Source organism: Acanthamoeba castellanii (assembly GCF_000313135.1).
Source record: "Acanthamoeba castellanii str. Neff unplaced genomic scaffold scf7180000084685, whole genome shotgun sequence".
NCBI classification, from domain to species: domain Eukaryota; phylum Discosea; order Longamoebia; family Acanthamoebidae; genus Acanthamoeba; species Acanthamoeba castellanii.
The window spans coordinates 176948-198332 of NW_004457675.1; the positions used below are offsets into that span (position 1 = coordinate 176948).

General features: G+C 59.0%; 9 protein-coding genes across 9 annotated transcripts; 4 read left to right on the plus strand and 5 right to left on the minus strand.

Moving 5' to 3' along the window:
- Positions 1-193: 193 nt before the first annotated feature.
- On the minus strand, positions 194-1767 carry ACA1_376930 (uncharacterized protein; the record flags this gene model as incomplete). The annotated part of the gene is made up of 4 exons (XM_004353684.1): positions 194-413; positions 710-801; positions 892-1207; positions 1304-1767. The coding sequence occupies 4 exons, from the start codon at positions 1765-1767 to the stop codon at positions 194-196; spliced, it is 1092 nt and encodes a 363-aa protein (XP_004353736.1).
- Positions 1768-2758: 991 nt separating this feature from the next.
- On the plus strand, positions 2759-7581 carry ACA1_376940 (BNR/Aspbox repeat domain containing protein; the record flags this gene model as incomplete). The annotated part of the gene is given in 11 exon segments (XM_004353685.1): positions 2759-3095; positions 3163-3311; positions 3387-3444; positions 3529-3716; positions 3804-4178; positions 4192-5001; positions 5310-5643; positions 5726-5877; positions 5943-5991; positions 6071-6255; positions 6361-7581. 11 exon segments carry the CDS (start codon positions 2759-2761, stop codon positions 7579-7581), a joined length of 3858 nt encoding a protein of 1285 aa, XP_004353737.1.
- Positions 7582-7870: 289 nt separating this feature from the next.
- On the plus strand, positions 7871-10291 carry ACA1_376950 (Lsorbosone dehydrogenase; the record flags this gene model as incomplete). Its single annotated transcript, XM_004353686.1, has 12 exons — positions 7871-7943; positions 8011-8059; positions 8145-8251; positions 8335-8433; positions 8505-8587; positions 8738-8857; positions 8951-9057; positions 9149-9279; positions 9388-9496; positions 9722-9815; positions 9871-10075; positions 10167-10291. 12 exons carry the CDS (start codon positions 7871-7873, stop codon positions 10289-10291), a joined length of 1302 nt encoding a protein of 433 aa, XP_004353738.1.
- Positions 10292-10411: 120 nt separating this feature from the next.
- On the minus strand, positions 10412-12180 carry ACA1_376960 (2oxo acid dehydrogenase acyltransferase catalytic subunit; the record flags this gene model as incomplete). Its single annotated transcript, XM_004353687.1, has 9 exons — positions 10412-10477; positions 10560-10663; positions 10773-10889; positions 10968-11094; positions 11196-11330; positions 11469-11542; positions 11637-11709; positions 11819-11856; positions 12024-12180. 9 exons carry the CDS (start codon positions 12178-12180, stop codon positions 10412-10414), a joined length of 891 nt encoding a protein of 296 aa, XP_004353739.1.
- Positions 12181-12709: 529 nt separating this feature from the next.
- Positions 12710-13081, minus strand: ACA1_376970 (uncharacterized protein; the record flags this gene model as incomplete). Its single annotated transcript, XM_004353688.1, has 1 exon — positions 12710-13081. One exon carries the CDS (start codon positions 13079-13081, stop codon positions 12710-12712), a length of 372 nt encoding a protein of 123 aa, XP_004353740.1.
- Positions 13082-14053: 972 nt separating this feature from the next.
- Positions 14054-14681, minus strand: ACA1_376980 (uncharacterized protein; the record flags this gene model as incomplete). Its single annotated transcript, XM_004353689.1, has 2 exons — positions 14054-14238; positions 14369-14681. 2 exons carry the CDS (start codon positions 14679-14681, stop codon positions 14054-14056), a joined length of 498 nt encoding a protein of 165 aa, XP_004353741.1.
- Positions 14682-15342: 661 nt separating this feature from the next.
- ACA1_376990 (leucine rich repeat domain containing protein) lies at positions 15343-16741 on the plus strand (the record flags this gene model as incomplete). Its single annotated transcript, XM_004353690.1, has 4 exons — positions 15343-15412; positions 15465-16331; positions 16405-16506; positions 16593-16741. 4 exons carry the CDS (start codon positions 15343-15345, stop codon positions 16739-16741), a joined length of 1188 nt encoding a protein of 395 aa, XP_004353742.1.
- Positions 16742-16826: 85 nt separating this feature from the next.
- ACA1_377000 (variant sh3 domain containing protein) lies at positions 16827-18862 on the minus strand (the record flags this gene model as incomplete). Its single annotated transcript, XM_004353691.1, has 5 exons — positions 16827-16885; positions 16973-17099; positions 17194-18309; positions 18390-18597; positions 18828-18862. 5 exons carry the CDS (start codon positions 18860-18862, stop codon positions 16827-16829), a joined length of 1545 nt encoding a protein of 514 aa, XP_004353743.1.
- A 221-nt stretch (positions 18863-19083) lies between these two features.
- Positions 19084-21054, plus strand: ACA1_377010 (uncharacterized protein; the record flags this gene model as incomplete). The annotated part of the gene is made up of 7 exons (XM_004353692.1): positions 19084-19271; positions 19342-19548; positions 19665-19728; positions 19841-19899; positions 19985-20465; positions 20569-20775; positions 20851-21054. The coding sequence occupies 7 exons, from the start codon at positions 19084-19086 to the stop codon at positions 21052-21054; spliced, it is 1410 nt and encodes a 469-aa protein (XP_004353744.1).
- Between the last annotated feature and the right edge of the window lie 331 nt (positions 21055-21385).

The window sequence follows — 21385 nt, forward strand, 5'->3', positions numbered from 1 at the left end:
TGCCCTCTGTAATTCGCTCAAAACACCTCAAAAGGACTAATTTTCTCTGTCCTTTCTTCGCAGTTTTTCTTTTCGCCTAGCGCCAAAAAATAGCTAAAAAGCCTTTTTCGCCTAGGCCAAAAAAACTAAAAAGAGCTCTTTTTTGGTCGTGAATTGCAGAGGGCACCTCTGGGAATCATGAAGGCCTTTGTGATCAGCGCTTGGTTTTAGGGTCCAGGTTTTTGGACCAATTTTTCACAAGAACTGAATGGGTTGACTTGAACAAGAGGAAGAAGCAAGACAAAAAGCACAAGAAAAGCAGTGGGTGGGGGAGTCTGGTGGCCACTACAACAATGCAGTGGCTTACAGTAATGGTGGAGATCATGATGATGACAATGGCAAGCACACTGGTCATGCCCAATTCACAGGGCAACCTGGGGCAGGGAAACACACCTGAGAGGTATCAGTTGAGTAATACACGCATTCCCATTACTCAACTATAAACCCCAACAACAACAACCACAGCACACATGGGAGCATGGAAACACAACAAACAGAATACTATCCACAATGGGCATTTGATAGTAGTTATGTTTGTGAAGCTGGTGCAAGGTGAAAGGGGGCATCTGTTTGTACAAAGGAACGACAGGGGGAAGGAGAAGGTCATGATGGGGAGAAGGAGCGGCCTAGCCGAGCCTCAACCGCTGAGCAAAGACTGCGACGCGTGTACGGATCGGAGAGCAGATGGCTGTAGGGCACCGCTGGCGGGAGAGTCGGGTCCGGCGGCAGCACCTCTTCGATCACCGAGAGCATCCATTGCGCCTGCGATCGATCACACAACAACACAGCACACACAGAACGGCACAGGCGTCATGGTGCGCTCATTTCACCAGCAGGCTGGTCGATGGGTACCGTGCCAGACGGGCCGTAGAGGGTCTGGTGTCGGCTTCGCACGTTGAACGGTTGGCCAGGGGCTTTGGCGAGATAGCGGCCCTCGATCGTGTACCGGGATCCGACCGGCGTCGGCGAGCCGCACAGGAGGTGAGCAAGGATGCTCACCATGACGTCGAACGTGCCTTCGCAGATGTCGGCCGTGCTGCGGCCGATGAGCTCGCCCTGCTGGTACCCGAGCAGCGAACACAGAGACGGAGAGGCGTAGAAGACCATCGATGGTTCGATGTCGTCGAAGCATTCCGGTTCGTTCAGGCTAGCCACCACCAGCATCTGCCTGATGGTGTGATGTCAGTGTGTGTGCGACACCTCGTGTGTGTGTGTGTGTGTTGTCAGTGTGTGGCGTGCGTTTTATTGTGTGTCGTGCGTGTACCCCAGGTCCTCGATGACGCAGGGCTCCTTGCTGAAGTCGTAGCTGGGGAGGAATGGCAGCACTTGCAGGACCGAAGCCGGGAACGAGTTGTTGCGCCGGACCACCGAGCCCATGCCCTGGGAGTACGGCAGTGGAGGCGGCGGAAAGGTGAGCATGGGCGGCGGCATCGGCAGTGGCATCGGCTGTGGCATCGGCAGTGGCGCATGGGGCATCGGTCCGTCTTGCAGGAGCGTCAACTGGCTTGGGGCGAGCTGGGCGAGCATGGATTCGAGCTGGTGCATGCTCCGCTGCTGGGCCAGGGCGAGGTGCCGCAGTTGTGAGGCCTGCGTGCGCTGCATGACCTCGAGCTTGTGGTCCAGCTGGTCCCTCTTCCGCTTGAGGCTCTCGACCGTGTTGCCGATCTCTCGGCTGCTACGCTTCACCTCGTTCAGCTCCGCCAGCAGCAGAACCAGCAGTTGCCCCATCCCTTGAGACTGTTGATGTTGTGAGTGTCTTCATCAACACGCTAAAGAAAATGGTTGGATGGATGATATGGTTCATACCTCGGCCAGCGAGTCTTCTAGAGACCTCTCGATCTGCGTGCAGAGGTCCTCGTCGCTTCTCACCTCTGGGTCGGCGTCAGCCTCATCACCGTCATCGCCGTCATCATCATCATCATCTGCCCACACTAAAAGCCACATCGTCAACAACAAGATTGGCGGAGAGTGGTCTTCTCAAGATTCAAAGCCAGCACACCTGGGGTGGTGTCGGGTGGCATCGAGACGGGCGGCGGTTGGGTGATGCGCGGAGCCGGTGCCGCCGGCTGCAGCGGGGAAGCACTTCGGGTGGGCACATTGCGCGGCCGTCCCCTCTTCCTCAGCACGGCCGGTTGTCGACAAGCATCCGCCTTTCCAATTCTGACGCAACGCGCGCACGGCTGCTCTCTGCGCCATAGCTCAGGGCAAGGAGCTAAAGTGAGTGTGATAAGCTACGGGGGAGGAAGGAGGAGCTGACTGACCTGTCGCAGGCTGTGTGCGCCTCCCGGCAGGCCGTACAACGGTGCTGCGCCTTGCCTGCGCTCTCGCTTGGTCTTGCGGCCATTTGGGGAAGTGGGGGGTTGCACAGGGGTTGTTTTTTGCTTGTGTTCCCGACGCCCCGGCCAATCGAAATAAAGAAACGAACGGCACTAAAAGTGCGCCACTCGCAATTTTGGCCCGGGGAAAAAAGGAGCGACGCACCTTTTATTTCGCCGCAACGGCTCTATGCGGAAGACGAAGGTTTTGGAAACGTTTTCCAAATTGTTGAAGCGAACTCTCAGGTTAAGGTGGCACTGGCAGTGCATTATATTTCCTATTGGCCCAATTGCTTCCGGTGTGGCACAGCTCCCCTTCCGGAACTCTCGCCGATAGCCTTTTTTTTGCTGCCCGGCCACGGCACACGGGCTGGTTTCTATCTCCACGAAGAAACGCAGACGAGATGAGGCTCGTTTCGTCTCTCTTGCTTCTCCTCCTGGTCGCCTGGCTTGCCGCACCCAACAGCGCTGCCTCGACTACCCCGGTGGCATGGACGAAGTCCAACCCGACCGCCACCGTGGCGGATCTGACCGATATCACGTATGGCGCTGGACTCTACGTGGCCGTCGGCGGTAACAGGCTCACCATCATCACTTCGACTGACCTCCAGTCGTGGGAGGTGGCCAAGCTGCCCTACGAGGCGCGCATAGACTTAGGGACCTGGTCCATCGCCTATGGACCCGAGGCCGGCTTCGTAATCACGTCTGACGCCAGCGTGGCCACGCTCGTTTCCAAAGACGGTGCGTCAGCCACAATCGACGTGTGCCTTCGTTGTTCAACAGACCCCTCATTGCAACCAATCATTAGTCATGGAGTGGACCATGCACGACCAGCCATCTTCGACCTACCGACGCGATGTGATCTACGGCAATGGCGTCTACGTGGCCGGACCCCGCGACTACACGCCGAGCAAGGTGGCCGTGTCGAAGGACGGCATCGCGTGGACCTACCACAATGTACTTTGCCTTTTGCACTCTCGCCACATCATCGTGTTATGGTACCCTTACGCATCGACCTCCCCACCCCCGCAGGTGATTCCCGACGACCTGCTGCACCGGTCCAGCATCCACGGCGTTTCTTTTGTCAATGGTGCGACAGCACTCTTGTTCTCAACCTTGTTTATCACGTTGCATTGGTGTGATTCTGGGTCTTGTTGTTGGCTGTCATGACCAGGTCAATTTGTGGCCTATGGCAGTGACGGCCAGAGCACGGGTGCGCTCTACAGCTCGGTCGACGCTAAGTCATGGTCGCTCTACCGCAACATCACGGAGTCCTACCCCGGCCTCATCTACCAGGTCATAGACCTGCAGGCCGGCTCCTCGGCAACCCTTGTCGCCCTCGTCGGCTTTTCCAACTACACGGTTCGCTTTCGTTCTTTGTCGCTTACGCTCTTTCTCCTCTCTTTCGTCTCCGTTTTCGCTCTCACCTGACCTATCCGCTTCTTACAGGCTCTTCTGACTTCGATCGATGACGGCCACACGTGGGAGGCCACGCTGCGCTCGCCCTATTCCGGCTTAGGTGGACCGCTCAGCTTCGGCAACGGCGTCTTCTTCGCCTCGCTGCGGAACGGCACATTCAACAGCTTCACCACGGTGGCCTCGTTCGACAACGGCCGGTCGTGGGGTCCTGCCCCCAAGACGCTGATCAGCCACGCCTCGGTGCCCCAATTTGTCCGTGGCAAGTTCGTCAACGTCTTCAAGTCGGGCCTCATCCAGGTGTCCCACGACAACGGGCACACGTTCAAGTCGCTCGACGAGGGCATCACCACCCCGTTCTACTCCTTCATCAACACGCCGCCAGGCTACGAGCTCAACGGCCTCTACGTTCTTTGTGCAGACCTACAATCCTTCAACCATTCTCGGCAGTGCCGACGGCGTCGAGTGGTCCGAGGTCGTCACGCTGTCCAAGGGCCTCGATCAGCTCACCTACTACTCTGAGCTCGGAGCCTGGGTCGCCACCGACTCGCAGCAGCTGGTGATCTCCAAGGACCTGGTCGATTGGCGGACTCTGGGCGGGCCTAACATCCCGCCGATCGATGGGGACTCGATCGCCCTGACCGCGTTCGCAAACCAGGATGACGGCACGTGGCTCGCGCTCTTCAACTTCTGGAACCGCTGGGGAGCGGTCTACACTCTCTATCGCTCCAGCAACGTCACCCAGTCTGCGGCGTGGACGACGGTGGCGTCGGACATGGAGAGGGCCCAGGACGTTGAGGCCGGCAATGGGGCGATTGTGCTGCTGACCACCTATGGCGACCTTCAGTCCTCGACCAACGGCGGCAGCACGTGGCGCAAGCACTCAGGGCCGGCCGGTCAGCTCGCAAGCATCCAGTACGTGGCCAAGGCCTTCGTGGCAGTGGGGCAGGACCAGCGTTCGGTCTACATCTCGAGCGACTCCCAGACCTGGACCACTTTCCGCTTCGCCGACGCGCCGCAGGCCCTGGTGCAGACGAACGTGTTCGTTGTCGTGGTCGATGGCGAAGAGCGCGCGGCGGTGTCGCTCACCGACGGCTCCATCCGCATGTACGACCCCACCGCCAAGGCGTGGGCCGAGTGGACCACCATCCCCAACAGCTTCGACGGCGTGGACGGAGTGAGGAGCAACCCGAAGGGCGTCTTCGTGGCCGTCAACGCCCGAAACAACGAAGTCTTCACCACTGCTGCCTAAAACAAACAAAACAATGTTACCGAACTCGTCTGCTGATGCGACAAACACGAGCACCCTGCACACGCGCGATCTTGGGGTGTTGTACAATGTCGGAGGAGCTTGCGTGTGGACAGGAGGAAGGCCAGTTAAGGTGGCGTTCCTTTCCTATTGGGCCATTTATCCCCGGTGAGGTAAAATCTCCAATTGGCCGGTGCACCCGCAGCTGCCCCCTTCTGCTCCCTTTTTCTCGGCGATAGCCCTCCACACAAAGTTAGACCCAGTTCAGCTTTCATTTTAGCCACCAACAGAAGATGAAGCTTGTTTCAACTCTCCTGCTTCTCCTGCTAGTCGCCTGGCTGGCACCACCCAGCGGCGCTTCGGCTGCGTCGGTGACGTGGAGGAAGACCAACCCGACCGCCACCGTGTCCTACCTGACCGATATCGCGTACGGCGCGGGCCTCTATGTAGCCGTCGGCGGCAACACCATCAACATCATCACCTCGACCGACCTCCAGTCGTGGGAGGTGGCCAAGCTGCCCTACGAGGCGCGCACTCTGATCGGGACCTGGTCCATCGCCTACGGACCTGAGGCCGGCTTCGTCGTCACATCTGCTGCCAACCCCACGCTTGTTTCCAAAGACGGTGCGTGGTGGATGGTGGCGGAGTTCTGGAATTGACGAATCAACAGTTCTTCTCATGTAAAACCAACCAATCAATTGTACAGGCAAGGAGTGGACCGTGCATGAGCAGCCATTCATGACCTACCGGTTCAACGTGATCTACGGCAATGGCGTCTACGTGGCCGGACCACGCATGGACTACACGTCAGGCGAGGTGGCCGTGTCAAAGGACGGGATTGCCTGGACCTACCACAATGTACACAAGAGCCCACCAGCGACCCATCTCGCTCAGCTGCGCTGATGTTACCATATCTTATGCAGGCGATTCCCAGCGACAAGTCCAACATCAACGGCGTTTCTTTCGTCAATGGTAAGATTACACTCTTGTTCCTGACGTTGGTCAGATGTGGGTTTGAGTGAGCGATTGGTTAACTCTGGGCCACCACCAGGCCAATTCGTGGCCTATGGAAGGGACGGTCAGAGCACGGGCGCTCTCTACGGCTCGGTCGACGGCAAGTCATGGTCGCTCTACCGCAACATCACGGAGTCCTACCCCGGCCTCATCAACCAGGTCCTCGAGCTCCAGGCCGGCTCTTCCACCATCGTTGCCCTCGTCGGCTTCTCCGACTACACGGTTCGCTGCCTGCCCGTCTTCGCTCTTTCTTCGCATTTTTCCTTGCTTTCGCTCTTTCGTTTCTCCGTTTTCGCTATTGCCTGATCTCAACTGCTTCTTGTACAGGCGCTCCTGACTTCGACCGACGACGGCCTCACGTGGGACGCCACGCTGCGCTACCCCACTTCTGGCTTTGGCGGACCGCTCAGCTTCGGCAACGGCGTGTTCTTCGCATCGCTGTATAACAACACCGTCCCTGCTTTCGTCACTGTGGCCTCGTTCGACAACGGTCAGTCGTGGGAGCCCGCCACCGACACGCTGATCAGCGCCGCCTCGGTGCCTGACTTTGCCAACGGCCAGTTCATCAACCTCGGCAAGGCGGGCCTCATCCAGTTGTCCCACGACAACGGGCACACGTTCAAGTCGCTCGACGAGGGCATCACCACCCCGTTCAGCACCTTCGTCGACACGCCGCCGGGCTACGAGCTCAACGGCCTCTCGTTCTTCGTGCAGACCCTCACCAACCCGTCGACCATTCTCGGCAGCGCCGACGGCGTCGAGTGGTCCGAGGTCGTCACCCCGTCCAAGTCCCTCAGCCAGCTCACCTACGTCGAGCACCTCGGGGCCTGGGTGGCCACCGATTCGCAGCAGCTGGTCGCTTCCAAGGACTTCGTCAATTGGCGGGTCTTGGGTGGACCGAAGGTTCCGTCGAACGATTTGGAGGCAACCGATCTGATCGCCTTCGCCAATCAGGACAACGGCGAGTGGCTCGCGCTCTTCAACACCTGGAACCGGTGGACCTCCTACTCGGCCTTCACCTTGTATGGCACCAGCGGCAACCTTGGCTGGTCTTCGATCGCGTCGGGCCTCGAGCTGGCCCAGAAGGTGGTGGCCGGCAACGGAGCGATTGTGGTGCTGACCGGCTCTGGCGACCTCCAGTCGTCCACCAACGGCGGCTACACGTGGCGCAAGCAGGCCGGGCCGGCCGGCGCGGTCATCGCCGCCGTCCGCTACGTGGCCAAGACCTTCGTGGCGGTGGGGCAGGACCAGCTGTCGGTCCACGTCTCGAGCGACTCCCAGGTCTGGACCACGTTCAGCTTCGCCGACGCGCCGCAGGCCCTGGTACAGACGAACGTGTTCGTGGTCGTGGTCGACGGCGAAGAGCGCGCGGCGGTGTCGCTCAACGACGGCTCGGTCCGCGCCTACGACCCCACCGCCAAGGTGTGGGTCGTGTGGACTACCATCCCCGACAGCTTCAACGGTGTGGACGGGGTGAGGAGCAACCCAAAGGGCGTCTTCGTGGCCGTCAACGGCGTCAGCAACGAAGTCTTCACCACCGCCGCCTGAACCCCCAGAACATTAGCACATCTTTTTGACACAATAAAAAACAATTTTACCTGGTACCCTGCGATCTGGCTTGGAAGTGAGCTCGGTTCATGGTGTGGTCTGTAGGCGTAGTTGATTCACCTGAAAAATATATAAATAAAAAATGACGAAAGGGCGTGGCAATGACCTTTCTTCCGCTTGTCCCCAGAAAGTCGATTTATCGGCGAAAAAAGTCCGGCCAACTGAAGGCGCCACTGGTCCGACACTGTACTCGTGTACAGTGCCCTGGAGAACTACCTACCCACACACCATGCGAGACACCGCTCGCTCCGGCCGCATCCTCTTCGCCCTCGCTTTGCTTGCACTCGCGCTGGCTTCCTCGAGTACGCACCGCACCACTGCAATACTGCTCTATATATCTGCAAATATTGATTTCAGCCCCACCTGCAGCCTACGCGGCCTGCCCCAACCGCCTGCCGTATGCCGTCACGCCTGAAGGGTACTCACCTCGCAACGTCACCCCACAGCACCACCAGCAGTAAAAATGATCATTATAATTATTTGGTATTACCACCCTTGGTCAGGTTTTGCCCGTTCGTGTGGGCACAGGGACTGAACAGCCCCCGCGGCATGGCGCGCGCTGCCAACAACGACCTCCTCGTGGTCGAACAGGACTCCCAGCAGGTCACCGGTACCACGTGCTCTCTTTTCCTTTTCTTTTCCTTTTCTTTTCCGACCTCACCCCAACCACTTCGACCCTTTTTGTCTGCGCAGTGCTGTGGGACGACAACGGCAATGGCGTGTCGGACAAGAACGAGAGGGCGCTGTTGGCCAAGGCCGATGGTCTCAACCACGCCGTCCTGATCCACGGGCGTACGGCGCACCTCCGTGATGTTGTAGTTTTTTTGTTGGTAAACTAACACACACACACACGTTGGACGCAGTTTACCTGTACGCCAGCAGTGCGTCGACCGTCTACAGGTGGCCCTATCGCGCGGGCGTGCGCCAGAACCTGGGCACTCCCGAGGTGCGCCTCACACACACACACACACACACACGACACGAAACGACACGCACGCACACACACACACACACTTTTGCTGCTGTTGTTGCGTTTGGAGCTCTCGATTGTCACCTGTCATCTGACTGGCGCGACGGCTGGTCATGGCTGGTACAGGTCGTGGTGAACAGCATCCCGACGTGCTGCGACCATGTGACCCGTGCCATCGTGTTCGACGCCAAGGGCCGCTTCTACGTGCAGCTCGGCAGCGGCTCCAACGTCGATCCCAATTCTGACGTACCACTGCCCACACCACGCAAATGTGCAATTTGGTGGCGCCCTACATTGGTCGCAATCGAAGACTCACCACAAGCTACGCTACTCCGCCAGCATGCGAGGATCCACCGCTTCAACATCACCTCGATCCCCAAGGGCGGGTTCAACTGGTCGGCGGGCGAGATATTCGCCGACGGCCTCCGCAACGAAGTTGGCCTTCGGTACCGCGGCTGCTCTCCACACTCGCTCGCTCGCTCTCGAGAGGGCCTTGGCTTCTCGGGAATGAATGCTAACAGCACCGACGCGCACCAGCTTTGATAAGCAGGGCCGCCTGTGGGGCGTGGAGAACGGCATCGACAACGTCTTCAGGGCCGATCTTGGCGGCGACGTCCACGCCAACAACCCCTCCGAGGAGCTCAACCTCTTCTTCCCCGAGCTCCCTGGTATTTATTCATCTATTTATTTATTTATTATACATATTTTATTTATATATTGGTTTGTTTCATTAATGAATTGTTTGAATGTGTGTTGCTGGTTGAACTTGATCTCAGGTCTGTTCTACGGGTATCCCTATTGCTGGAGCCAGTACAACCTGACCACGGGCAAGCCGCCCGGCACCCAGTGGGCCACCGACAAGTTCATGAAGGACGGCACCCACACGTACGTGGGCCTACCCGCTGGGCATCACCGAGCTTTTGCTGATGAACACGGCACACGACACACGACACACGACACACGACACACACGACACACACGACACACACGACACACACGACACACACGACACACACGACACACACGACACACACGACACACACGACACACGCACGACGCACGACACACGACACACGACGCACGACACACGACACACGACACACGAGCTAGGGATGCTTGGTGCCAGAACCCACACAACGTGCAGAAGCCGCGGCTCAACTTGCAGGCCCACTACGCCCCGCTCGACATTTTCTTCTACGACAGGGTGCCTCTCTCTCCCACCATCATCTACGAATGTCTTGTTTTAATGTCCGAACCAGGCGCTCACTCCGCCACCAATCGCCAATCAGACCAACAGCTCGCGCCTCCCGGCTGACCTGAACGGCGACGCCTTCATCTCCGCCCACGGCTCCTGGAACAGAAACCCGCCGGTGGGCTATCGCGTGCTGCACGTGTTCTTCGACAAGAACGGAATGCCCATCAAATACGAACCCTTCCTGGCCTACCAGGGACCCGGCGACACCGGTGCGCACTCCACATTCACACACACGCACACACAGGCTTCCTTTGCGGCTCCCTTGGCGCGCCATATGTTCTCATCTCCCAACATCATCAGGTGACAACTGGCCGCACAGGCCCGTTGGCCTCGACATTGGTCGCTGCGTCGCGTTCGGGGAGTGCCTCTACGTCTCCTCCGACGCTTCCGGCGTCATCATCGCCGTCGGCTACGAGTCTTCCTAAGAATTATCTTTTTGTGCTTTCTTTCCGTCCTCTGACGCAGGGGGTGTGTGTTTAGGAAAATAAAATAAAACGGTTTCTCTTTCATTTGGGCCAACCGCGGGCAGTCAGCCACGCACACGATCACTCCTGGTCGAGCATGGACGGGTTGTCGAACACATCGCGCAGCACCTTGGCCATTGCTCCGCCCTATCAACCCACATCACACACAATCAGATGAAGCATCAGCACCGCACACAGTAGCGATCAAAAGCAAAGTTTGGGGGGGGACCTGAGCGCCATCGAGGAAGCGGTGGTCGATGGTGCAGCACAGCTTGAGCTTCTTGGTCACCTTGGTCTCGCCGTCCTCCACCTTGACGCCCTCGTGAATCGCTCCTGCTCCCCCCGCCACCACCAACGCAAATGCAACCCAATCAATCGTTAGCCGGAGGTGAAGGCGCCGGCGCACTCACAATTGACGGGCGCGGAGGAACGAGCTCGGTACCGATGAGTACGAGAAGAGGAACGCGCGCAAAGGGCGTGAAGGGGGCAAAGGCCTCGTCAACGCCCAGCATGCCCACGGACGTGATGATGCACGAGCCGAACGGGTGAGGCTCCACGCCTGCGCCATCGTGTCAGACGTACCCGGCCTGCGTTCGAGGGCCGGCCCAAGAAGAAGAAAAAAGACGGGAGGTGGTACCCAACGCGGGGATGGAGAGGCCCAGGGCGCCAGCGGCATAGGCGGCCGTGTTCACCACGAGCCTGATGAGCCAGGTCGGGAGCAGCTTGAGCGGACCCATGCTCTTCTTGAAGTTCTCGTCGGTACCCTATGTGGGGGGCGAGGCGCGTGCGGTGAGTGCGCGTGTCGTTGTGTCGCGCCGTGCGTGCGGTGTCAACAGCAACGGTGGGTGGGTGGGGAGGCGTGTACCTTGCGCAGGCGCTGGCTGCCGGCATCGAGCTCGGTGGCGACTTGGTCCACGCCCTTCTTGTCGATGTTGCTCACCTTGACCTTGGCCAGGTTCTTGCCGCCTTCCACCATCGCGAGGAAGCTGATGTCGATTGTCTGTGCGGGCGCGGACACCAACCGACATGCCTCCATGAGCTCATGCCACGGCCTTGAGGCCGCAGCGCTAGCAGCCAAGCGAGCGCCATCGACTTTGCTGCGGGCCAGGCGGGACGGACAGAACGAACTGTGACGAACCTTGAAGGGGAGGAACCGATCGAACACGATGCGACCGTTGAGTCCGGGAGCATTCCGCAGGGCCAGACCAAGCGCTGAATGAGAAACACCACAGCCGCAACCGCAACAATGGCGGCATAATCAATGAGCAGCGTATGTTCGGCCGGTTTTGTTCAGTGCGTGCTGTACCCTTGCCGACGACGTGCGTGATGGTGATGTGCTGTCTGGTGGTTTTTCGCTTTTCGTCGATGTACTTCTGGACCTGTGCAGGTTGCCCAACACGCACACACACACACACGCACACGCACACGACACATCAAACCATGAGAGGTGGGCGCGAAGATTGGAACGAGAGAGAAAGAGAGACCGACCTTGGTGGCATCGAGGGAGATCTTGGCGTGGATGCTTCCTTCGCTGGGCTCGCCCCACGTGGCGATTTGGAGCTAAACGTACCACGCCCCAGCGTCAGAACTTGGGCGCTTATGCAAACGCACGTACGCACCACACGCGCGCGCAACACGCACGACACAAAGGCACGCACGACACACGACGCACACGCACGGAGTGGAGAGTAACGTGCCTTCCTCCGGATGGGCATGCCGGCGGAGGCCCACCAGAACCAGAAGGCGAAGAGGAGGCCGAGGACGAGGTAGACCAGGGTTGCCTGCGGCGTGCCCCAAACCGCGTACACCGCGAGACCAGCCAGCACCAGACGCAAGTTGGATTGATGCATGCTTTTGCTTCCTTGCTTTTTCCTGCCCACACGCACAAACAAGAATCAAAGCAAATCAATTACACGGATGTAAATCTTTTGATTTTCTTTTCAAAATCTAAATTAAATCAATCGAAAAGACAATTTAATTCAATATGTCTCTTGGATGCTATCCAAGCTCAAGCAGAAGTAGCAACAAGATGCTTGGCCGGTGGGCGCGTACGAGGAAGCTTCGGAAGGGTGCGAGAAGGGAAAGAAAGAGCTGTTTGCGCTTCTCTGGTGCGAGACTGGCACGATAAATTACCGCCTGGACCAATGGCCCAGAAAGCGCGAAGAGCGGCGAAAACAAAATTTAGCGCTAAAACCAACACTATCGCGAAGCGCATCACGAAGTGATGAATGAACGATTGAACGGTGCTCTTTGAATGTGGATGTGGGTGGTGTATTAATACAGGCGAAAAATAAAATGTACAGTGTGCTGCCGCCGCATCCTCGTTCGCGTCAATCTCTCCTCTCCTCTTTCTCAGCTCTTCCCCAAGATGAAACGAGCCTAGTTGTAGGGATCGTCGACCTTGGAGAGGAGGGTTGCCATAAGGATGGCGAAGATAATGAGGGCGAGGAGGAAGACGACGAGCCACGCCATGTGGCACACGGACGAGCTCTGGAAGAGGAAGGCCTTCAATCGCTGCCACTTGGCCCCCACGGCGGCGCATCCTCTCTTGAGGGGCGGACAGCACGGCAATCGTTGGCAGAGTCCACAGCAGCAGAAGATCTTTTCGATGATCCCACCCAATTTCGCGCATTTCGATTCAGAGGGCGCGTAGGACCGCAATGGCGGCGCCGCCGGGCCGCTACTCGAAGAGGATGACCCACCCGCTTCGGGATCATCCACAAGGGGCTTGTAGAGCTGGTTGTACGACATTGCAGCTCTCTGAATCGATGATAGAATGGCGTGGGTTGTCTCTCGTCCGCCGAAAGCCCAGATCGCTAAATCATTTTCATTTATTTTCTTTTTCCTTTACCACGGAGCAACCGATCGGAATGCGCGGCAGCTGGGCGAGAGCAAAATCCTTTTTCTTATTCTTCTCTTCCACCATCGCTTTGTCTTGTCTCGCCCACCACACTGCGCAGGATAAGATGTCGCGTATGACCTGATTCCAATCCTGTTTGCTGAGTGAACCATGCCCAGCCTAGCGGCCACGCAGTGCCTGTCCGACTGATTTGGGCCGATGGTGATTGGTACGCTCCTTTCTATCCTCTCGCCTAATTAGAATTTAAATGATGTAAACAATTGCTCTAGAATTTTTGATTTTATCGTGAAAACACCAACACGAAGACTGATCAAATACGCCCTTCAACGAACATTCTCTGTCCTCCGGCACTGTGCGCTAATCTCCAACTTGTTCAACAGACCGCTGACGGCCTGCGTTGCCCTTGGGTTAGCCCACTACGTCCAGCGACATTCGTGTTGCTGCGCATTGCCCACCCCCGTACCGGTGAGGCCTCGCCTCCTTGGGGTAGTTGTGACACTCCCCAGTTTCTCGCAATCAATAAAGCTTGTTTGTGCCTAGTCCAGTTCCATCCTTCATCTTTCTCACCATCCCAGAGTGTAGTTGTACAGGCTGTCGCCCTTTTATTGAGGAAGCAAGCGTCGATGATAAATAGGGAGAGTAGGGAAGGAAGTCACAAATCAACAAAAGAGCTTTACAACAAACGAGTCCCTCTTCACTTCGCCCTTCGCCTCGGCCTGGACCAACCCTCTTCTTGGACTTGTTGTGCTTCGTTGTGGAGGAGCCCACCGAGGAAGAGGAGAGACTCGTAGCTGGCGGCCGGTGAGGAACAAGGAGCGATGGGCCGGGGAGGAAAGAGGAACTCGACGAGGCAGAGCCACTACTTACTGGTAGTGCTCAATCTCGCCCACTCGGTCGGCGCGGTAGGCGGCAGTGTCGGCGTGCGACGGGGCGGCGTCAGACTCGAACTCGCCCGACTGGAGCTCTCCCACGCGGTCGCTGCGGTAGGCGGCAGTGTCGGCCTGCGACGGAGCGGCCTCAGACGCGAACTCGCCCGACTGGAGCTCGCCTGGTGGTATGGAAACATGTCGACAATCCAGTGGGTAAGTCATCGCATAACAACAGCCCAGTCCGCACCCTGCAATCAATTGCGGTGTTTCATGGGCAACAAGCAGCTTGGGGGGGGGGGGTTGGCGTACCGACGCGGTCGGTCCTGTAGGCCGCAGTGTCGGCCGACGAGGGGGCGGCGTTGGACTCGAACTCACCGGCGTCGACCTGGCGGTCGTTGGTGAAGCTGGAGGCGTTCTTGGGCGCAGTGCGGGAGTCGCCCTTGTGGGCACCGACGAAGCCCGACTGGACCTTGGGGGCCGAGGTGGCCTTGGCGATGGAGAGCGAGTCCGCGCCCACCTGGGGCTTGCCACCAGAGCCCTTCTGGACAGTGGTCTGCTGCGACGAGCGAGCGTCCTTGGCAATCTTGCCAGCCTTCATCTGCGAAGCCATGGTGAAGTTCATCTTCTGTTTGGCAACACCCCAGCACATCGTCGAAGTTAGCTTTCCAGAGCAGAGGCAAATAAAGTTGAGCTCTCCTGCATGGCTCGTGGCGTGTGGGCGAGGGTACCGAGTGTGGTTGAGTGTTGAGGTGGGGGTTACTGGATGGGTGTGGTGGGCAGGAGATGCGCTCGGTACTGGCGAAGTTGGGTGAAGAAGAAAGGCGAGAAAAATCGCCTTGATATGCCCCCACCCCTGGCCTTCATTTCGCGTCGCTGGCCACTCGAGAAAGAGGGTGTGCGGGTGTAGCCGTAGCACCAACCCGGCAGTGGCGTACACTTGCGCGTGGCCTTCTCTCACACTATTCTCCTCATGATCGCCGCCTTATCGCTTCGTTCTCGCGATTTTGGGCGTCCACAATAAAATGCGATTGGCCCCGCCACTCTCCGTTTGAGCCACACAGAACGCGGCACCACCTTGGGCCGTGATGTCACGTCCAATCGGACTTTTCCACGCCTTTTCTGAGCGCCTCGGACTATTCTCTCGGCCTTTCCATCTTCGCAGGCCGCACCCTTTCGCCCTATCTCCTTCACCCTTTCCTGCTCGGGCGTGCTGGAATGACTGCGAGTCTTGTTGTTGGTTTGGGCGGACTTCGTCAGTCCATCGACTGTGATCGAACTGCAACATGAACGTGGATCCCTTATCCCTGCGTCTCGAGTCGGCTTCTAACAACCGGGACGAGCTACATCTTCAAGGTACCACACTAGACCTTGTTCAGCTCATATAGCATTCCCTCACCATTCGCAGGACTGGCGCTGAGGGCTTTGCCCTACGACCGGCTCAAGGCCGCGTCGAGCGTGCAGGTGTCGGGCCTGTGGCTCGCCGACAACCAGCTATCGCACAGCCCCAACCTGCTGCAGGAGCTGCTGGAGAGCTTCCCCGGCCTGTCTCTGCTCGACCTCGAGAGCAACGAGCTCACCTGCGACCACCTGCGCCTCCTCCCCAGCGCCGCCGACATCGAGCGCCAGCGATGGGAGCAGCGATTTCTCGAGCATCGCAGCGTAGAGCCAGCCTCTACTACTTCTTCTTCGCCGTCGTCTTCTACTTCTGCTTCTTCTACTTCATCTTCCTCTACAAATTCGCCTCGAGCGCTGGCGCATGAACACAACATATGCTCAGATGTGCGGCTGTCGTGCTTCTTCTGCAGCATGAGGGTGGTGTACCTCGACTGCAACCAGCTCACCGCCCTGCCGCCCGAGCTCTTCACCTGCCTGCCCAACCTGCGGTGGGTCACGGCCCAGCGCAACCGCATCACCTCGCTGCCGCCCGAGGTGGGCCGCGCCACCAGTCTCGAGGGCCTGCGGCTCGACCACAACCGACTGCGCACCGTGCCCCGCGAGCTGGGCCGGCTGCCCAACCTCCTGTGCCTGTCACTGTGCGACAACGACCTGCGCGCGCTGCCCGAGGAGATGGCCGGCCTCGGGCGCCTCGCGACGCTCATGGTGCGGGGCAACCCGGACCTGGTCACGCTGCCCTCGTGCCTCACCCGGCTGGCCGGCTCGCTGACCGAGTTCGCGGCCGACGCCATCGACACCGCCGACGAGCGGCCGGGCCAGCCGCGCCAGCGGCTCGGCACCTTCCACCGCGCAGAGAGCCTCCTCAACATCGTCGCAGGTATCGTTGCTGATGTCTTCGCTGATGATGGTCGTGATGGTGGTGATGGCTGACGATGATGGTACTCGCGCAGGGCAAGTCTTGAAGATGTTCGAGGGCAAGAGTGTGGAGCGACACAACATCCCGGAGGAGCTGAAGGAGCTGCTGCGGTGCGAAGGCCGACAATGCGCCCAATGTATGACGGTCGCTCATTGAAATGACGTCGAGGCGTAAGTACTGACGTGCGCGTGTGTCGTGCGCCGTGCGCGCTTGTGTGCTAAGGTACGGGCCTGTATTTTGGAGACGGAGTGGCGGAACGGATCTGGGAGACCCAGCTGTGCAACCACGCCGTGCTGCTGCGGGGCAACTACTGTTCGCTGGCCTGCCTACACTCGCACACCGCCACCCCGCTCTGCTCCCACACCCACTGACGATCGACCACGTTTCGAACCAAAATGAAGCCAATATTGTTGCAGTTTGCATACCAGTCGCAAAAGAGCACACAAGGCCAGCGTTTCAGGCGTCGTCATCGTCCACGACGTAGTTCTCGGGGAGCCAGCCTCGCCTGCCGTTTCCTGTCGTGTGTCGTGTGTGTGTTACACGCAATTCAAGCTGCGTTAGCCTTGGCGGTCACATAATCAACGTCGGTCGGGGTGGGGCACCTTGAGCGTAAATCCAGCCCTTCCGGTTCTCGTCGGTGGCGAGGACGGCCACCCGCTGTCCTTTCTTGAGGGGCAGCTCCTCCTCGTCCACCGGCACATAGTCAAACAGCGCAATGACGTGCGTCACCTAAACCAGCCCAACAAAAAAGCAGAACAAGCGCATGTCAGCCAATACGGCGGGCATGGTGCGTGGTCCGTGTGCGGTCGAGCGGGGCTCTTACCTCTTCGGTGACGAGGTTGACGGGAATCCAACCGCTGACGGTGGTGGTGCCGCCGGTGGTGCTGCGGCGGGTGAGCGAGGCCTTCCACCACTGCCCTCTCGTCGCGTCGGCCCTCTCCGCGGCGGCCATGGCCGCTTGCTCGCCGTTACCGTCGCCATCGTCACCATCGTCGTCTTCGCTGGCGTCGAACGGAATCGGGTACTTCTCCCTGGGGTGCAGCTCGATCGCCATCAGGTCGTACTTCTTGAAGCTCAGCTCCTGCGCGTTGGCCCCGACGTAGTCGAACTTGGCGCGCACCATGAACGGCACCTTCTTGTTACGCTCCTGCAGCTGCCTCGCGTCCTGCGCGTCCGCCGCTGCCGCCTCGGAACGGCGAGCGCGCGCGGCGCTGGGCTTCCGCGGACAATAGTCGAGGTAGCCCGAGGGCACCCACCCGATCGTCGCCGCCGGCTTACGACCCTCGGGCTCGACCACTGCGCCACCACCACCACCATCGTCGCCGCGCTTCTCCTCCTCGACCTGCTGCTCTTGTTGTTGTTCGTCGGTCGTAACATCGGCGACGCGTTCATCATCGGCGCTGGCCTGCGCTTCACTGTTGTCGTCTTGCTCTTCATCAAGTCCTGGCTCGCCGGCTGCTGTCTCCAGCTGCCCCTGCCCCTCCTCCTCCTCTTCACCTTCAGTCGTCTCCTTCGTCTTCGCCACTCCCTCCTCCTCTTCCTTGAGCTCTTTTTCTTTTTCTTTTCCTTCTTCTTCTCTTTCTTCTCGCTCCTGCTGCGCGGCTGGCGGCTGTGGGGGCTCGGCCTTGTCGGAGGTGCGCTGGACGAGCCACCAGCAGGTCTCGTGGTCCTTGGCGAGCAGACGCAGCACCTCGCCGCGCTTGACGTCGATCTCGTTCTCGGTGCGGGCGCGGTAGTCGTAGACGGCGACGACGCGCGGGTGGAGGGTGAGGGCCTCCTTCCGGCGGTACTTCCAGTAGAGCTCGCGCCACGAGCCGTGGGTGAGGTGCGGCAGCTCGGCGCGCTCGTGCAGCATCACGCTCACCAGCCCGGGAGTCTCTAGCTCGTTCAGGGCCAGCTCCTCCCACCACGCCTCCATCGACGCCAGCACCAGCCACTCCTGCACTCACAACAATCAATCAATCGGCACACGGCACACACGGCACACACGACACACACGGCACACACGGGCACACGCACCTTGGAGACGAGTGCGCAGCGGAGGAGGTCGGCGGAGGAGAGCGAGGAGAAGATGCGGGCGAGCACGGTGGCGGGCAGGGTGGCAAGGAGGGACTGGGCGTGGAAGGAGGTGGTAGGGGTGGCGGACAGGGACGAGCCGGGCGGGGTGGAGGGGAAGGGTTCTAGCACGATGGACCCCTCGCGTGACTGCGCTGGCGAAGATGCGGCGCTGGTGTGGGAATGCGGATGAAACGGCGACGATGCATCGAGCGATGGAGGAGATGACGAAGGGGTGAGGTTTCCTCCTGGCTCTTCTCGATTCTGGCGGTGCTGCGAGCGATGATGTCGACGATGTGCGTGTTCTTGTTGGGAAGATGATGGAGATGGGGGCGCGAGGGAAGTGGAAGCGTACAGGGAAGATGCGATTGAAGAGCTGCTCTTCCTACTTGCAGGGGCTACCTCTTGTGGGGGTGTCTGGACTGCTGTGTCTCCATGATGAAGTGAGCGCGGCTGCTGCTCGCCTTGTGGGCGAAGCTGAGCCCTGCGAGGGTGAACCATCACCCCCCTGCCGCTCCAAGCTGTTGCCCATCTCTACTTCTCTCTGATTTTCGATTTATTAGTTTTTTATTCTGATTAAAAATGGAGGTGTGAAATGGACAAAATAAGATAAAAGGGAAAGAAAATCAGACAGAGATTGGACGGGGAGACTGGAAACATGAACGTGACGGTGTTCTTTTTGCTTCTCGTGGTCGTGGTGGTGCCGCCATGGCTCGCCCTCAACTGCTCCATGTTCCAATCGCCGCCAGAGAGACCGCCCGCTCCACCCTCTACTTCTTTATCTTCAACTCTGGGCACGATCACCAAAACCCGGACCTCCAAATCGAACAGCACCATGCTGAACAGGTGCCCTCCCATTGCCACATCATTCATCAATCCATCCATTCCAATCTCAAAATCTGCTTTTCTCGCCCAGATATAAAGCCACGGGGGGCTACGTCTGGGTGCGCGACCTGGACATGGTGGTGACGACGACCGGCTACGTGTGGCACCGCGACATGCCCAACAAGGAGGTCAAGGCCGGCGGCGGAACGGTGGACATGCCCGTGCGCATGGACCGCTCCGGCGTGGCCAAGGGACTCATCCTGAGCCGGACCAAGGCCGAGCTCCAATGCACGGCCACGTACGTGCACCCGCCCACGCTTGTCCCTCCAACACACGGCACACACGACACGCACGACACACTCGACACACACGTTTGAGAATGCAAGATATACACCACTGACTTGCGTCCTGCAGTGTGAACGAAACGATGGTCTACATCTACATCTTCCACAGCGAGAGCATGGGCAACCTGCACGAGGTTCGTTTTTCGTCGCAAACTACTGTGTCGCACGCGTCCAACCGAGACTGAACGCACTCACCTCGTTTCGTCGTCGCCGTCGTTGTATGTCGTGCGTGTGCGTGTGTTCCAGGGCTTGTATGCGATGTACATGGCGCTCAAGGAAACCGGCCGCCTCAACACGCCCTTCAGGTAACCCGTGTGCCGTGGCCACGTGTGCGCTGAATTGTGCACCTCACGCGTGTCGTTGGTCGTTGATCGTTGGTCTGTCACCCAGGATTTCGTTCTTGGAGCGGTGGGGAGCCAGCAACCAGGACTACATCCGCATGGTGTTCCCCAACTCCGTGCAGCCCTCGATGCTGCTGGGCGACATCGTCGAGCACCACCCGATCGACTTCAAGTCCTCCCAGCCGCCCGAGGTGATCGACGGCCTCTGCATTCGCGAGATCATCATCATGAAGGACCAGTTCCCCATCTTCCCGCCGCCGTCCAAGCGCACCCTCGTCGCCTATCGCAAGTACCTGCTCGGCGTGTTCGGCGTCCCGCAGCCGCTCGAGCACGCCACCCGCCAGGCGGCCACCTTCGCCGTCCCGGCCGAGGCCATGCGCGGCGACGACGCTCCGCCGTCGCCCGACTCGCCGCCCACTCGGCCGCGCGTGGTCCTGATCCGTCGCACGAAGGACAAGACGATCCTCAACAGCGACACACTCCTCCAGAACCTCCGCTCGGCCCTGCGAAACGACGCCGACGTCTTTCAGGTATTTATTTATTCATTTATATTATTTCTGTTATTCATTAATTTAATTCATTTTTTCGATTATATAAACTGAATTGACCTTTTTTGTTTGTGGCCCACCGCAGGTGTCGATGGAGCTGCTGACGCCCAGGGAGGTGGTGAGCCTCATGCAGGGCACGACGGTGCTGATCGGCACACACGGTTCGGGTCTGGCCCACCTGTGGTTCCTCCCGCGCACCTCCTCCATGATCGTGATCCACGCGCCCGGCGCCGACACGCTCCTCAGCCCTAAGGGCTTTTCCGACGGCGCTCCCTGGCTTATCGACTATCAGGTTCGTCGTGTGTCGTGCGTGTCGTGCGTGTCGTGTGTCGTGTGTTGCAACTAACGGCTGCGAGGACAACGACAGACGATCGCGAGCAAGCTGAAGATGAACACGTTCGTCCACAAGGTGGAGAAGCAGGCGGAGTCGATCGAGGACTGCGGCGCTGGCAGATGGGGCCTGTACTGCGCCTACGTCAAGAACGTCGAGGTGGAAGCCGACGCGTTGGCCACCCTCACCAAGGAGGCCATCAACGCCGCCCTCGCCCGAAAGGACGAGACCTTCGACTAAAGAGAAGAGAGGAAAGAGAGGGAGAAAAGAAAGCGAAGAGAGCGAAAGAGAGAAGAGACCGGTGCCGATGGCTGATCGCGTCGACTTCTCACTCTAGCGCGAAACAACAACGTGGCGGCATCGCCCATGGGCTGGTGTCTTTACATTGGTGATGGTGGTGCGTCTTTGATGGTTCTGCGTTGGGGAGGGAGGAGGTAGGATCGACCAGACGCGTTGCCGGGTGCTCAGCCCATGTGCTGCTTCCACTGCTGTGTCGTGGTGGTGGCTGTCGTTGCAAAAGAAAGAATGTCAGCAAGCACGACACGCACAAGCCGACGACACAATAACGCCG